The 17,220-nt window shown below is 40.7% G+C and overlaps 1 protein-coding gene across 1 annotated transcript in view; it reads right to left on the bottom strand.

Annotated features, from left to right (window-relative positions):
- LOC137342388 (ABC transporter B family member 1-like) overlaps nucleotides 1-17,220 on the bottom strand; it is a 122,599-nt gene that overhangs the window by 68,975 nt on the left and 36,404 nt on the right. The window contains exons 11-12 of the mRNA XM_068006318.1: nucleotides 8,099-8,189; nucleotides 135-302 (exon numbers count right to left, since the gene is read on the bottom strand). Coding sequence (XP_067862419.1) covers nucleotides 135-302; nucleotides 8,099-8,189 — 259 coding nt within the window. The remainder of the gene's footprint in view (nucleotides 1-134; nucleotides 303-8,098; nucleotides 8,190-17,220) is intronic.

Here is a 17,220-nt window from a genome sequence, read left to right as displayed (position 1 = left end):
AACATCGACCAATTTGTAGATTGAAAAAAATTGAATATTTATTGAATAATTTTTTTTCAAACAAAAAAGTTAAATCAATGAAAGAAAACTTTCGGCTAAGCTGATTGAACTAGAAAACACAGAAATCCACTTACTGCCTTCAAGAGAAGCAAGGCGATTTCCACCCACACAGGGGATCTTTGGCTTTCGGTCCAGCAGCTCAAAGATACGAACAGAGGCTCCAACAGCTTGCATGAAGTCACCATAAAGGGATGCCAACATTCCAAATGCCATTGCAACATTCATCGAATATACCATAAAGGCTAATTTAAAAACAGAAAAGTTATAAAATATGCCAAGTTAAAAGCTTAGGAAGAGGTCTTTTGAATATGAAGTATTACTATACACTTTTACTTCTTTTAGTTCACTATCGTGTTAGAATAAATTTTTACTTAATTTGTGTTAAACATTACACACTGGCAGAAATAGTTCCTTATTTTGAACAAGGTAGGAATTGGCTCTCAGAGCTCAATATTAGAAAAAGGGAAATTATGTCATTAATAAATAAATAGAACAGTACTGAGTCTTCAAACAATTACTTCGTAGCCTCCCCCACAGAAAAAGGAAAGCCATCTCCAATTAAAACTGGAAAAAGATCAAAATACATTATTTAAAAGTCTTTCCAAACCTGTTTTATGTCAGTCAACACAAAAGGAACCCTGCATAACTTCTACAGCAATCAGCGATGCTGCCATCATATTCTGAATTTAACTAAGTCTCAATAAAACCCAAGTATACAAAACAGTGATTATGGTTGAAGCTTGAGCTGTCCACACATTTCCATTGACTGGGAGACTAGTGGGTATCAGGGTCACCGCCACAATCAACTTCACTCACCTCCGTTGTTCCACCATCAATGGAAAGATCAACCGATAAGTCAGCTGTTTCAGTGGAACTGCCCTATACATATCGGCCACATACTATACATATCCTGCCTGTTTAGATGGGCTTGTGTGCAGGTGAGCAGAGTGCTGTTAAAATGTAACACCAGCTAGTGCATTCAATACACCAGGACAGAATCATGTTTGAATAGGTAAGCTCTATATAGATTTTCAATTTGATAATTGCTGAAACCAGTGTTGTGAAGGTTGCCTACAGGATCGCTCTAAGGGGATATATGTTGCCTTTAATGCTCACCTCTGTAGTTTTGGGGAAGGAGGCCATGGTTGTGGTTGAGGGGAGCATTTTTTGGTTGGTTCTCTTGGTTCTCCAGCAGCTGGAATCCCAGGCAGGGTGCACTGGGATATCTCAACCAGATCTGTTATTAGATCAACTGTTCCAATGTCAGCTGATCCCATCCACAGGAGCAGAGCAACAAAGGGAAGTGCTGCTGGACAGGACTGAGGCAGGTGAGTGGCAAGAGGCAACATATTCAAAATTCAGATCAGCAGTGTAATTTGGGAATCTTGATCATCAATCAATTCCGATCATTTCCCATGAGGTCCCTTTTAAGGAGATATTCCCGATTACACTGCATTCTAAACTTTTCCACCTGTTTTAAAATCAATTAATTAGTTTTTTTTTAAAAATACATATCGAAATGAAATTATATCTTATGGAGGATATTTTGCATGATCATAAAGATGCTGAGGTTAGTGTTTCATGCAACTTGTGCGTCAATCTGTGGTCAGTGCATTGGACTAAAATATATACAATGAGATTCAAACTAATGGAGATCCAACTGCTTCAGAAATTATGTTTATCCAGTTACATCAACAAACTGCATTACGTTAATAAATAATGTTCATCTCAGATTCCCCAGATGACAATATTTTGCTGCATGGCAAGATAATACACAAGAGAAAATAAACATTTCTGACAGTTGTTGCAGTTAATTCCAATGTAGGTAAACGGGGTGCAGTTAACAATCATACAAAAATGTCGAAATTTGCTTACACTAGAAAAAAAGAGATTTCAAAATTATATAAGTCATCAAAACACAAATAAAAGTTGCTACAAGATCAAAACACAGTAAAAGGATCAGCGCTTTTCATGGCAATTAATCTTCCTCTCAGCTGCTGTGTTGTATTGAAAAATTTATACAGCGATGGTCCAGTTGCAAGTGAATTCCTGGGGAATCTAATTTTTCCCAAATGACTTGGTCAGATCTGGTACAGTCATTCCTGTTATGCGAGTCTGTTTATAAGCAATTTGTTTTGTTTGTTCTAATCTATTACATTTAACTGGCTTCCACTGTACTCGATTGAACTACTGTGTAATGCTTTAGTTTCAAGGCATTTAAATGCATCTTATGCTTTTAATAATACTGTGCTTTTCATTAGTTTGTAATTTCTGATGATAAAATCTGTATGAATGCAAGCATTCATTCTCACAGGATTTAATTTTTTGAGTATATTTGACAAACTAAGAAAGCAAAATGATAAATTATAAATCAAAGAGTTCCATTCTCCTTGTGACTATCTGTGCAATAGGGAAAAGAATAGAATTAAGATAGGGAAAATTCAGAATGTGTATAGATACTTGAAAAAGACTGAGTTGTACATTCTAAACTGACAATCTGCCATTTCTGGAGTACAAGCTAGGATTTCAACAGTGTGTGCGTTTGTCTGTGTCTGTGCATGTGGTGAAGAGGGGAGATTTTTTTAAAGCTAGAATTGGTGACATACAGTAACCATTGTATGTTGGGTGACTAAGAGAATTTGAAATGTGCCATTTTAGTATGCTGATAATGCTGGCATTGCATAGCATTGACTCCACTTGGTGGTGGCATCCAAGGAGTAAAATAATCATACATTCCCTCCTCCATGTTCTCTTTGCTTGGAGGGACCTTTGCTATTATGGTGGGCGAGAAAGGCAACGTTAATGGCGGAGGTAAATAGATAATAAAATGCAAACTACTCAAGTTGATATTTACTAGTGCCAAAAGAGATTAATGGTCACAAGAAAATTTTTAACCACAGAAATAGAAGGCAACTGAGATAGGCAGATTGCACTCAATAGTCACCACCCCTGAACCAGATGCTTAATGTAGCAGCATCTCTGATAGCGGTAGATTGGTTCTGTAAATGACCAACTGGTTTGCACCTCAAATACAGCAATTTTGTCTTTTTCAGCTTAATGGTCAAGAGCTGGTTTTCAGAGAAGGATCAATCGGGATCCTGCCTTCAGTCCCTCTAAACAGCAACAGCATTAAATCATTAATCATAGTCACCAGTCTGAGGGAGTAGCTGAAGCCCTCCCGTTGCTCTTTGCACAGGAAAAGGAGTAGTGGCATTGGTCACCCGTAGTGCGTTTCCCCAACTTTGTGGGAATTATTGGCGCCAAAAAAGTTAGTTGTTTTGAAAAATATTTTAAAACCTTTTTTCATGCTCCAATAAGGATCCTATTGAGCATGTCAGAAGACTGAAGAGTAACCAATGTAAGACTGTACCCATTTTCAAAAAGGGAAGCAGCTAACCTGGATAATTACAGGCCAGTTAGTGTAACATCTGTGGTCAGGGAAATTTTGGAAATAAAGTAATAATTATAATTTGAATGGAAGAAGGTTGGAAGAGCAGAAGGACGTGGCAGTTCAGGATCACAAAACATTAAAAGCAGCACCTCTAGTGGATAAGGCCATAAAGAAAGCTACTGGAATACTGAGTTTTGTTGCAAGAGGTAAAGAATATAAAAGTCAAGATGTAATGGTGAATCTTTATGAAATGTAAGGAAGATCACTGTTGGAATAGTGCATGCAGTTTTGGGGTCCACACTATAGAAAGGATGTTCGGGCAATAAAGAGGATACAACAGATTTACTGGGATACTGCCTAGTGTGAGGAAATACTAATGTGAAGAAATTCTTGAAAGATTGGGACTGTTTTCATCAGAACACAGGAGATTAAGGGACGATTTGATAAAGGTGTTTGAAATTATAAAGGGATGGAACAGAGTAGATAGAAACAGACTGTTCCTATGGATTAAGGGGCCTAAAACAATGGGACATAGATTAAATGCAAATTTGAAGGTCAGCGAGCAAAAGTTTTTTTTAAAAAAGCACAAAAGTTTGTGAGTGTACTACCAGAGTTAGTGATTAAAGCAGAGACTATGTCGACATTTCAGAATAGGTTAGATAGGTGGTTGGAAGAAAGGGGAATAAAGGAATATGGGAACAGAGAGGGCAAATAGCATTAGGACTTCTGCTCATGTGGAGGATAAACATCAATACAGACTGGCTGGGCCAAATGTCCTGTTTCCACGCTGTACCATCAATATAGTTCTATGTAATGTTTGCTAAATCAATGGAGAATCTTAGTACAGGTGAGAGTTGCTGCGACAGGACGGTTTTTGTCACTCATTCTGGTTGTGTTTTTTTTCCATGGCAAACAGGCCAATTAGTAGAAGACAAAAATCTGAATATACAGAATCACTTTTTGAAGTTGTTCCATACGATAAAAGGTCCAATGAGAATCAGCAGAAGGCATGGAATGCCCCTATGGTTAAGAGAAAAACCCTGCAAAGTTATTTTTCACAAAATCTGAAGTACATCGTGTCAACGTCAAGTCAATTTTCAAGTTTTGAAACAATCAGTGCATACTGATGAAATTTAATAGTATATCTTCAAAACAGCACATTTTTCTATACAAGAAGATTGATCTGTTTGACTTGAGGTTAGGTTTGATTCAAATCACTCATCCTTCTAAGGCATATTCATTTACACAAAGTCTGTGGTAAATGTCATAGCTCAAAAGGGAGTGTCTGGTTTCAAAGGTCTTCAACACTTGCAAAAGATTGTGAAGAAAGATATTAATTCAATTAAAATCACACATTAATGATGACTGCACTTTTGTAGCAGTTCTTAAAATATTCTGATTTGCCAGTCTTTAGATTGATGATGAAATAAAGAAGATTTTTTTAAAAAAAGAAAACATTATATATGTAAATTATTCACAAGGCTCTGAATTTCCCATTTCTACAACTTAGGAACACAGGAACAGGAGTAGGCAATTTAGCCCCCTGAGCATGTTCTGCCATTCAATGAGGTCATGGCTGATCTGTAACCTAACTCCATATACCCACCTTAACCAAGGTATTAAGGGATATGGGGCTAACAAAAATCTATCAATCTCAGATTTAAAATTAACAATTGAGCTAGCATCAACTGCTGTTTGCGGAAGAGAGTTCCAAACTTCTACCATCCTTTGTGTGCAGAAGTGTTTCCTAACTTCACTCCTGAAAGTCCTGGCTTTAATTTTTAGACTATCTCCCCTAGTCCTAGACTCCCCAAACCAGTGGAAATAGGGTAGATGGAGAGAAACTATCAGTTCTCCTTAATATCTTGAAAACTTTGATCAAATCACCCCTTAATCTTCTACACTCCAAGGACTGCAACCTTAGTTTGTGTAACCTCTCCTCGTAATTTAACCCTTGGTGTCCAGGTATCATTCTAGTAAATCTATATTGCACTTCCTCCAAGCCAAATATATCCTTCTTAAGCTGTGGTGCCCAGAACTAAACACAGTGCTCTAGGTGTGGTCTAACCAGGGCTTTGTATAGCTTTGGCATAACTTCTACCCCCTTATATTCTAGATATAAAGTCCAGCATTCCATTTGCCTTTTTGATTATTTTCTGTACCTGTCCATGACATTTTCATGATTTATGTGCTTGGGCCCCTAAGTCTCTTTGGACCTCCACTGTTTCAAGCTTTTCACCATTTAGAAAGTATTCTGATCTATCCTTTTTAGGTCCAAAGTGGATGACATCAAATTTGCCTACATTGAAATCCATTTGCCACAGTTTTGCCCATTCACTTAATCTATTAATATCTCTGCAATTTTATGCTTCCATCTACACTGCTTACAATGCTGCCTATCTTTGTGTCATCGGCAAACTTGGATATGTGGCTCTCTATCCCATCATCTAAATCGCTAATAAATACAGTGAATAGTTACTGAGGCCCCAATACAGATCCCTGTGGGACATCACTAGTCACATCCTGCCAATTTGAGTACCTGCCCATTGTCCCTACTTTCTGTCTCCTGCCGCTAAGCCAATTTCCTAACCAGGTCAATAATTTGCCCTCAATTCCATGAGCTTCAACTTTGGCTAGCAGTCTCTAATGAGGGACTTTATCAAATGCCTTCTGGAAGTCGATATAAACAACATCCATAGAGAGTCCCCTGTCTACTACTTTAGTCACCTCTTCAAAAAATTCAATCAGGTTTGTCAGGCATGACCTACGCTTTACAAATCCATGCTGGCTCTCTCTGATCAGTGGAAAATTTTCAAGGTGTTCAGTCACTCAATCCTTAATTATAGACTCTTGTAATTTCCCGACAACAGATGTTAGGCTAACTGGTCTATAATTCCCTGGTTTGCCCCTCTCACCTTTCTTAAATAGCAGAGTGACATGTGCAATTTTATGCAGTATTTATAAGTGGACATTTCTCAGCTACACATTAAGTTAATTCAATTGAGAGCAAAACCGATCAGAACTTTTCACTGTAACACTGAAGAAATGCTTATTTCATGCACCCATTACTGCCAATTTCAGTTAAAGATTTGCCTAAAGCATAATTTCCCACTCACTTCCAAATTATGGACTTTCATAAATATAAACCTTAATTCTATCGAAGTGTAAACTCTCGAATTAAAGCTTCCAAATCAGATCATGTGCTAATTTCACCTGAAAACAATCGAACTTTTTCCACATTTTTCATAATAAAGTGGTAAACTTAAAACTACTGAATAAAGAGAAGTTCACTGGGTTATCAAAACAATGTAACCTACAAGTTACATTTTATTTAATTGCTATATGAATGCTTAAATGTGATAATACAAAATATTTCAAGTTGAAAGTATTTATTTGCAGCCGTAAGTGTAATACACACTAACACACTAGTGGGATGCTTATACCAAAGCATTTACTGTGATGAATAGACTTGCCACAATCCTTCACAGGTCTTACACCATATATAGTGTACAATGCATTAAAAGTTTTACATCGGTGTGCACTTCCCGTCAATTCTTTCCACTGAAACTGCCTATGTAAAATTGTCACTCAGCAATCACACTCTTTCTTCCCCCCACCGCTCAAATTACTGTGTAACAAGTTTATATGGGCAGTTTCAATTATAAATGTAGACATTGGAATTGAAATTTTAAAAATTAGGACAGAATGTATGACTTTAAAATGAGGACTGAATTGCATTTGTGCATCATTGTACAATTAGCCCCTGATCTCTAATCCTGGTTCACCTAAAGACTACACTTGGTCTTTACTCCCTGCATGCAATGCCAAAGGCTATCAACTAGTGTTCTTTAAACTGAATTAAACGAGTTGCTTTGGAAACTGTAGGGGTGTATTGAAGTGCAACGTTTCTCAATTGTATCACTTCAGTGGAGCCTCCATTATCTGCTCTCCTCGTCTCATCCCCATCCCCCACGCGGGTTAATGGAAATTGCCACATAATCAAGTCCTCAAAATTCGACATATGGCACAGCAACACTCAAGGTACAACAATGTAAAGTGCAATGGAAATAAATGTAATTCTCCTTGGGCCGCAAGATTGATTTATGTCAGAGAGAAGATTGATATTAGTGGACAGTACAATGAGATGCTGCCCTATGCAAGGCTTTGTCTCATGAAAATTTCGGTGGATAATGGGGAACGCAGATAATGGAGATTCCACTGTACCTAACTGTATAGCCCACAATGTACAGGAATTGGTATTCAGCACTGGATGACTAAAATGGATACAAACACCAAGGTAACAAATCACCAAAAACTGCAAGATTGTCACCTTTATCCCATGCTACTTTGTGGTTATTAAAATGGTTATAAGGTTATCGTGAGTTTGTTTCCTGCAATTTCTTCCTCAGACAGCAGTACCAATACAAATACAAGTTCATTTTTAAAAAGATCTGCAGCCAGATCTCTCATTAAGCCAAGAGCAAAAGCTGAAAAATGGCAGTCTAAAATTCCATTACGTGCTTTGTATCGGAGGTAAAGAATAGGTGTGTTAAATTATTCTGGAACCAACCATATGCAAGTACAGTCTAACTATCTTAGCCAACTATCATTTACATGTACTCATACGAAAGGAGTGCAGTCTCTTACATGCCAGAGTCCCGAAAGAGATTCCAGATTTTCCATGTCTTCCATCATAGACAAGCTTTGCACCATACCACAGTATGAGCACAATCGCACCCTGCAACATGGAAGTCAACAATGTTATTATTCTCTGTATAACATCCAGATAGACAACGTACACCAGAAGCAAAATTAACAAATATTTCATTACAGGTGGAATCCCAAGGCATCTCTCATGGACAAAAATAATTTTAAATATTAAAAAATCTGCTATGTAATCTCCAAATACTGAGTGTCTCCTTGTACTGAATGTAATTATCCTTCTATTTGAAATCCTTTTTGCCTGTTTGTCTTCCTGTATTTTGGTGGTCAAAATTATTAGTCAAAATTATACATTATTTGTAATATCCTCCTCCCCTCCAAATTTGGTATCATCTGCAAATTTCAACACCATACCTCCAATTCCTGAGTCCAAATAATATATATATATATATGGTGAAAAACAGCGGTCCCAGCACAGATCCCTGAGGAACACCACTTCCCACTTTCTGCCAGTCCGAAAAACCTCCCTAATTCCTAATCTCTGTTTTGTAGCCATCTTTCAATCCTTTCTACCTGGCCCGACTCCACATGCCCTGACCTTAAATCTTTTATGTGGCCCCTTATTGAAGGCCTTCTGAAAGTCCATGTATATCACATCCACTGCATTGCCCTTGTCTACTCTTATTTCTTCGAAGAATTGGATAAGATTGGTTTAATATGACCATCCTTTTCAAAATCCATGCTATTTAAAAAAAATTATATTCCTCATATCTAGATGTTTTGTTATCTCAGATTTTAGCAAAGATTCTAGCATCTCTACCACCACCGACATTAAGCTAACCGGCTTAATTCTATTTCCCTTTTTGAAGACAGGAATTACATTTGAGGTCCGCCAGTCCTCTGGCACCATTCCTTTCTCTACTGAATTTTTATACATGGATACTAGTACTTCTGCTATTTCCTTCCCAGTTTCTTTGAGTATCCGCGGGTGCAATCCATCTGGACTTGGAGTTTTGTCCTCCTTAAGTTTGGCTAGTTCATCTAGTATCGCCTTTCTTTCTATCTTAACTTTGTTTTAATATGCCACTCGACTTCTTCTACTATTGTAATTTCCTCTTTGTTAGCTTCTTCAGTGAAAACTGAGGCACAGTATCGATTCAGTACCCCTGCCATTTCAGTATCATGAGTTTATCTTGCTCATTCCTTCGTGTCCCTTTCCCTATAGTAATTCTCCGTTTGTTACGTATGTACACTTAGCCAAGAAAAAAAAACTGATGCTGCACAACAGTTCAAAATTCACGATATAGCTGACAAACAAAAAAAATTCTATTAGTTTTATGTCTGCTTGTCTAATGTGACATTGTATGTCTGTAATATTGAGATTATAATACTGCAGTCAGCCTCTAACCTTGCCAATTGCTCCATGATAACCCCTCAACACCACAGACCAACAGTTCAACAATGATTCACGCTAACCACTTGGCCCTTCAGACCCGATAATTGGAAGAACAATTTCAACCAGTTTACAGCTGCCAATATAATTCCCCTTTCCACATCTGTTTATCCGGCATCCCAGATATTTTGCCAATTTGCCTGGACTCTGCTTCTTCTTGGACTTGCTGTCATGTCCATCCAAGATCTGCCTAATATTCCAGCTGCACTCCCTCCCTTCTTCCCAGATGTTTTAGGAGTGGCACTGCTCCGTACCTAAGATAGTGAGTAACATACAAAAAAGAGAGGAGGCAGAGGGAAGGAATTACAGTGAGAGGAAGAGAGAGCATGTGGGAAAAGTGGAGAGAAAACAGAACAGAAGACAAATACAGAGAGGGAGATGAAGTGCGAGAAGCAGAAGCTGCAAAAAGAAATATAAGTTTTACTTTTGTAAGAAACATCGAGAAGTCAACTAGTTGCATTATAAGAATTGAGTAATACCTTTAAATTCTAATTTACATTCACTTTAATCTGTGTAGGTTTTACATATTGACTGAGTTCAATTCTTAAAGCAAAAGTAACACATGGCTATTTCTGAGTGTATCCATTCACAAAAATAGACTAGTACACAGGGGAAGTTTGCTTAAAACCTAATGAAACCTTCCCTTCTCCATAATTGTCTCTCCTTTACTCCTGAAGATGGAGAGTTTTGACAAATCCAGCAGGAACTCCAATTGATTTTTTCCTCTCCTGTCTTAGCCTGGCATCAATTGTATTGCCCCACTGTCACCTTGGCTGATATCAGTTAATTCAGCACAGACCAGAGATCGAACTTGCGACCTTCCTGGTCTGTAATGACTCAGTCGCACACAGTACATTTACTCAACCAGTCATTTGGGAAGTGATGATAAAGCTATTTTAATTTACTGACATGACAGATTGGTTCTACTGGGCATTATTACGTCATAAATACCCAATCTTCTAAAGAAGCATGGATAAGTTAAAAAGTTAAATTTAGGAATTGAAAGATGTCTTAACTGACAGTCTGGTTAATCCTCAAATGCAGGCTAATTTATGCAACTTGGTAAGAGAACTTTTATTTTAACTTTTATTTAGTAGCAATGTGATATATTTTGCAGCTTTTTATTTTGTGTTTAACCGAGCAGATTATTCTAAAACATGGAGGTAATTTTAACCTCCAAGAACGGGTGGGTTGGGGGCAGATGGGAGGTTAAAGTGCTGGTTTTGTGGAGCGGGACTGCATTCCGCGCCCACTTCCGGGTTTAACCCAGGCGAGTTAGGATGTGCGCGCACACAATAGAAACCTGGTTCCCAATTAGCCAGCGGGCCGATATTTAAAGGGCCAACTCAGGTGGTTGAAACACTTTAGGTACTTTACTTTTTGTGGATTCTGTGATACAAACGGATTTAACTACTCCTGAACATGTCTCCCGTGGCTTCTGAAACACGCCATTGAAATGGGGGCGAGTGACAGCTGAAGCTCATTTGGCCCTTCAAACCAGTGAGTGACACATCTCAATAAAAGGTGAGGTACTGTAGCTGGGCACTCAGTTCTTTCAGGCAAACATTTGGCTGGGAATTCTTTGTGTTTAGATGGAGATTTCTTTGTTGAGACTGGGAATTCTTGTGTTCAGACAAATTTACATACATTTTGGAGTCCCTCAAACTGACAAGATCAGAATGGGCGGTGCAATGGATATATTGCACAGTACGTCTGAGGAAGAGGCACATCACCATACGCGGCAGGCATGTCATGCAGTTCTGGGATCTGCAGGTGCACAAGACAGAGGTGCACACAAGGACCTGGAGATGAGCAGAAAGGGAACTAATGGAGGGCCAAGGTAGCAGGAGGCACTACCCACGTGAGAGGGTCTACAGGCAGAGGCTGAGCTTCCTGGACATCTGAGGAGCAGATTGAGTTGGCAGGTGGTTGCAGACATCTGCAGCCTCCTTCGTGAAGACATGCTCCTAGCTAGACCTGGTGGCCATGCATTGCCCGTCGCAGTTAAGATCACCATTGCCCTCAATTTCTTCGCCTCCGGATCCTTCCAGGGCGGCACCGGTGACATCACCAGGTGTCACAGTCATCTGCACATAAGTGTAAATGACAGGTCACGGATGGCTTGTTGGCCAGGTCATCTGAATACGCCAACTTCCCCCTCTGACATCAGCCAGACTGAGAGGGCAGTGGATTTCAACTCTGGTTGGCTTCCCACAGGTGCAGGGCGCAATCGATTGCACACACATAGCAATCCAAGAACCTGCACATGAGCCAGGACTGTTCATAAACCGAAAGGGTTATCACTCCATCAATGCATGGCTGGTGTGCGGCCACCGGAAGAGATTTCTGCAGGTGTGCGCCAGATTCCCAGGCAGCTGTCATGATTCATTCATTTTGCGTGAGTCCAACATCCTGGACCTCTTCCACAGACTCAAGAGCTGGCTCCCTGGAGGCAAGGGATATCCCCTGCAGACGTGGCTCATGACGACTGTGAGAAACCCCAACAAGGCACAGCAGCGGCACAACCAGAGCCACATGACCACCAGATCTGTCATTGAGCAAGCCTTGGGAATGTTGAAGATGCACTTCAGGTGCCTGGATGGATCTGGGGGAGCCCTTCAGTACTCGCCAGTGAGGGCGTGCAGAATAACCATCGTGTGCTGCATCCTGCACAACATAGCTCAGCAGAGAGGGTTACAGGTGGAGGAGGTCGAATGCACTCATCAAGAAGGATGATGAGGAAAATGAAGATGAGGAACCCATCGCCAGAGCAGTGGTGCACATTGCTGCCCGTGATGCCAAGGATTCCCTCATCTCTAACAGGTTCTCATAATGAGATCCGCAAATTGAAGACTTTGAACTACTTGGGCCGCCTGGAACAACCACCACTATCAACTTCCCCATCCCCATCACCCTCTGCACAAAACAGCCCTTCAACCACACATACACCCATTGCACACCCACCCAATGGGTGGCATCATATCTTGGCTTTCATGAAGAAGCAAATGAAGGGGCGATTTCACAAAAGGGACTCAATAATAGCAAGATTTGGTAGTGGTGATGATAATTATTAAATTTAATGTGCCATAACAAAAAAATATATAAATTAACATGACAGCTCCTCAAACACCCTTGTGCATACCCTCAGTGAATTACAATTGCTTCACCTTTCTCTTTCTACCGCATCTATGCGCTGCAACCCCTATGGCTTCAGCAGAGGTAGTGGAAGATTGCTCAGATCCCTCTACCCTGACTGCTGAGATGCTCTCGGCCTCTGACCTCTGGGTTTTGGCGCCCTTGAGGGCTCTGTCAATGACTGCTCAACCTGCACCTATGCAGAAGCAGACTCGGCCATCGGGAGAGGAGGCAGCATTGCGGGTACTGGTTTGGGGGCGGGGGGGGCGGGGGAGGAACAGGTGAGACGTGGGAGCTCCTTTCACCTTCATCCCTCTCCCGGGCCAGCATGGCACTCCCACCACTCTACTGGCCAGCTGGTGAGCAGATGTGCCCCGTTGTAAGGCCACAGCTAAAGTATCTGTTTGCCTGTTTGAAGTGGCAGGCATGTTGCATCCAGAGTCCGTTTGGCCATTGTCATGGCCTCCATGGACTCATTTGAGAGCCGTGCTTGAAGCTCAATGGAGGCTACCATTCTCTCCATCTCCGACGGGTAGACATGCAATGATGCAACTTATCGCCATGGCCTCCTCCTCTGCATCTGTCAGCTGGACTATGTGGTGGTCCACCTCCAGTCCTCCTCCTCCCTTGCATTTTGCGCACTCTGCTCCTACAAGGGGAGAAAGAATAGACCTACGAGTGACTGAAGGTGACATATTCACCCGGTGGATGCATTGCCTTTCGGTGAGGCTGACAATGAAACAGATGCATCGGAGGGTGACTATCAGACAGATTCATCACAATGCATCAAGATTGGGGTGAGTGTCAGTGGTGGGTGCATAAATGGGGAGGTGAGGAAGTGCATAGAAAGTGAAGAATGGTTGATGCTGAGACATACGTGGGTGTGAGGAGTGATGTGATGGAGTAGGCTTGCCAACTCAGAGTGAAAGAGGGGGGTGTTGCATTTCACAGGATGTGGGTGAATCAGCAAATGTACTCACTTTTCCTGACCTGGTTAGGTCATTAAACCGCTTCCTGCACTGCAGCCAAGACCTGGCACCATGCTCCTGCTGCTCACTTCTCCTGCCACCTCCAGCCATGCCTTCTTGGTGGCAGAACCAGGTTTCTTCCTCCCATCGCTTGGGTAAATTACCTCCCTCCTGGTTCTCACTGCACCCAGCAGTACTTTCAGTGAAGCATTTGTAAACCTGGGTGCAGCTTTTGTTTTCCTGGACTCCGTTTCTCCTTCAAAATCCATTCTTGGACTGGCTCTTTAAATAGTGGGTTTTAAATCACGTCATTCGGGTGCGCAGTAAACCCACTGCGCAGCTTGGAGACGCGAAATCCGGAAGCAAAGGTAATTGATTGCAATCGAGTTGCGATTGCAGATTTAAACACACTCACTTGGCCTCCGAGCACCCCACGTGCAAATCCACCCACCCGCTGACTTCCTGCCGCCATGCTAAAATCATGTCCCATGAATCAAAGTAGCATGTGATCTTTAAGAATCATACTTTCTCTGTATCTTACCTGGATAATTCAGAACTACATTCACATTACTCAAGCTTTATAATTTACTCATTTAACATATGGCTTTATAAAAAAAAAACGATCTTTTATACTGTGCTACTGATCTGTGGCAGCACTGGATATATACGGCACATTGTGAAACTACACTGTTGCCACCATGCGCAGAGTTCCATTCTAGGCCAGTAAATGTTCACAGGTTCTGAGCGTTGGAGGAGCACTTCAGTTCGTAAAGTACCCAAGAGATCCCCGAAACACTTCTCAAACCTGGCGTGACACCGTACTGCAATGTCAAGCCCAGGCAGTGTGTGGCAGCCTCTCGTGGTGGGTGGGAGTTGGGGGGGGCGGTTCTTACATCACTGTTATCCAAAATCAGATCAGGACTTGGCCCCTAGGTTATACTACCACTTCTGTGTCGCTGAGATGCAGAAGTGACAGTATAACTACTCTCTACGCTATAAATTGGATAGAATGCTTTAACAACACTTCAACTTGAAATGCAGCTCAGTCCAATCTGCTCAATAAATGAAAACAGTGTGCACAAGAACTGGAAGAACCCCAGGCTTTTCAAACCTGAACATTTTATCTATACCGCACATCAATAGCCACTACACAAGATCTTATCCACATTTGAAAACATTACTGATTCTCACATTCTACATTACCCAAGTAGGACTTAAACATCTAAAGAATGAAGATGTAGTTAATTTGCACCATTGAGAATTAACATTAACTTTCCGCAAATCTGTAAAGATTCTTCTGATTATATCCCAGTGGAAAAAGTTTAGTCATTACTCAACTTCCTGTAGCTATACACAGTGCCAGAAAACCCAGCTCTTGGTACAAAATCAGTTTTCATGCAAGATTTCCTCTTCACATTTCCAAACTAGCTCATACAGAACACTATTTGCTCTCCAATGGATTTAATAAGGGCCAGCTGGTGGTAGCACAGATTCAAAAGTGGGTGCAAGCCTCACTCCAGGCTAACACTTCACTACAGTACTGAGGGAGTTCTGCACAGTCAGAGGTGCTGCTACTTGAATAACATGTGCAGGGGGATTTAAAAGATCCCACGGCACTATTTGAAGAGTAGGGAGTTCATCCGATATCCTGGCCAACATTCATCCCTCTACTAACAGCAGCCAAACAGATTCACTGATCATTTATCTCATTTACTGTTTTTGGGACCTCACTGTGCACAAATTGGCTGCCATGTTTGCATACAAAGCAACAGTGATGACACTTCAATGTAATTCAGGACGTGAAAGACACTATGCAAATGCAATTTTTCTTTTATAATCCTTTAGTAGCATTAAAATTTGTATTGCTTTAATTACAAACTGAACGTTAAAGGAGCCCACAATCTACTGCTCTTATTCTGTTTTTGGCCATATGTATTTACTTTTTATCAGATTTAATTTGAATACTGAAATGCATTAGGCTGCTAGGTATCCTTCAATTTCTAATTAATGGATAGTTGAGCCTGACTGAGGATTCAAGGTGAGGCTGAAGGACGAGACTGTATAAACACCACAGAATTTGATGGATTAAAAAAAAACCTGGAATACAGGCATATTTAAAACTTAGTAATGCAGCAAGTAGAAATATAATAAAGCTAAGTGTAGAGTCATAAGGATATGTGAAATTGGAAGGAACTGACTGGACTAAGGGAGCTTTATAGCTAGGACAGTATTGTGTTGGAGTTTCAATTAAATTACTCTTCGTTGCACCTCAGTCTTGCTCACCTGTTTTATTCTAGTCCCTTACTTGTTTAGTGCACTTTTGCTATTATTGAGCATCCTCCATCCAAACACACAATCTTCATCGTCAGATGCTAACAGCCTACTACAGACAAGCACATGGCTTGGAAAGTTGCAACATACCATAAGAGTATTGACATCTCTGCCTGTATTGTTGGAGAATACGACTGTGTAGTAAACTTTATCTAAAGCAGTTGATAGCAATTTACTGCTTTTTTCTGTGCGATAATGGAGAAACCTTTTTTTTGTTAAAGCCAAGAACTTTGAATACAGTAGATCTCTGCTGAATCTTTCATTTCAAACTATAATACTTGCCTACTACAGAGTTGTATTTTCTACAGGCTGCTTTATTACACTGATGGCAGAATGACATTTCCCTTCTTCAGGAATTTGTTCAGGTTTCTGAGACTGAGGAACAAAATAGTAAACATACAATCCATATTTCACTTGACCTCAAGACACCTCTCCAATCCCATGAAAGCACAACAAGCTTCCTAACTCTCCTAATAACATGCCACTATGGAGCAACTCTTCCAACAGAAGCCTTAAGTGTGACCCTTTGAGATGAAAGACACGACTTATGAATGCTGGCTCAAATACTAATAGTAATTTCCTTCCGATAGAGAGAGAACCAAAGCCCAATTGGACTGCCCTGGTGCAGAGGTGAATTCAGTAGCAGTTGGAGCTATTTTGGAAGGGTCGTGGAAGCTGGGAGCAAAGCAAAACACTTATGCATTGCCTTCAAAGCATGATACTTTTAAATATCACTGTAGGTCCCTAAAGCCTCCAAAATGGTTTGGTTTGGAAAGGAGGACAAAAATGGCCCTCTCTATTCTTTTGAAACTCTGACATTTTCTCTACCTTGTTCTGGATAGGTTCTTTCCATTGATTTTCACGTCTCCCACTAAATATCCTCCATCACTTCAGAGGTAGTGGGCAGAGAGGGAGGCCCAGTAGCATTTGTTATGATCTAGCCAGATCTAGTATTGGATGCCTACACCAGTTATGCGCCAAATACGCTCAAGACTGTGTCCCTTGGACTTGACAGAGCAAAGATACGAACAATACCAAGGTAACAACTGGAATGGGAGAGTAAAAGTTTTGCTGGGGACAAAGGCATCAAAGGTGGAGATGAGGGGATGGTTGAGTAAATCAACACATGCAAAAGTATTGTGGTGAATGGAGGGCCTAAGACTAAGCAGTTGGGAGTCTGAAAGTACAGATGGAAGTCACTTGGAAGAGTTTTTGTCCAG

The sequence above is a fragment of the Heptranchias perlo genome, chromosome 25, assembly GCF_035084215.1.
Source record: "Heptranchias perlo isolate sHepPer1 chromosome 25, sHepPer1.hap1, whole genome shotgun sequence".
In the NCBI taxonomy this organism is placed as follows: Eukaryota; Metazoa; Chordata; class Chondrichthyes; order Hexanchiformes; family Hexanchidae; genus Heptranchias; species Heptranchias perlo.
Note: the sequence above shows the minus strand (reverse complement) of the source record. Positions and strands in the feature narration are given on the sequence as shown.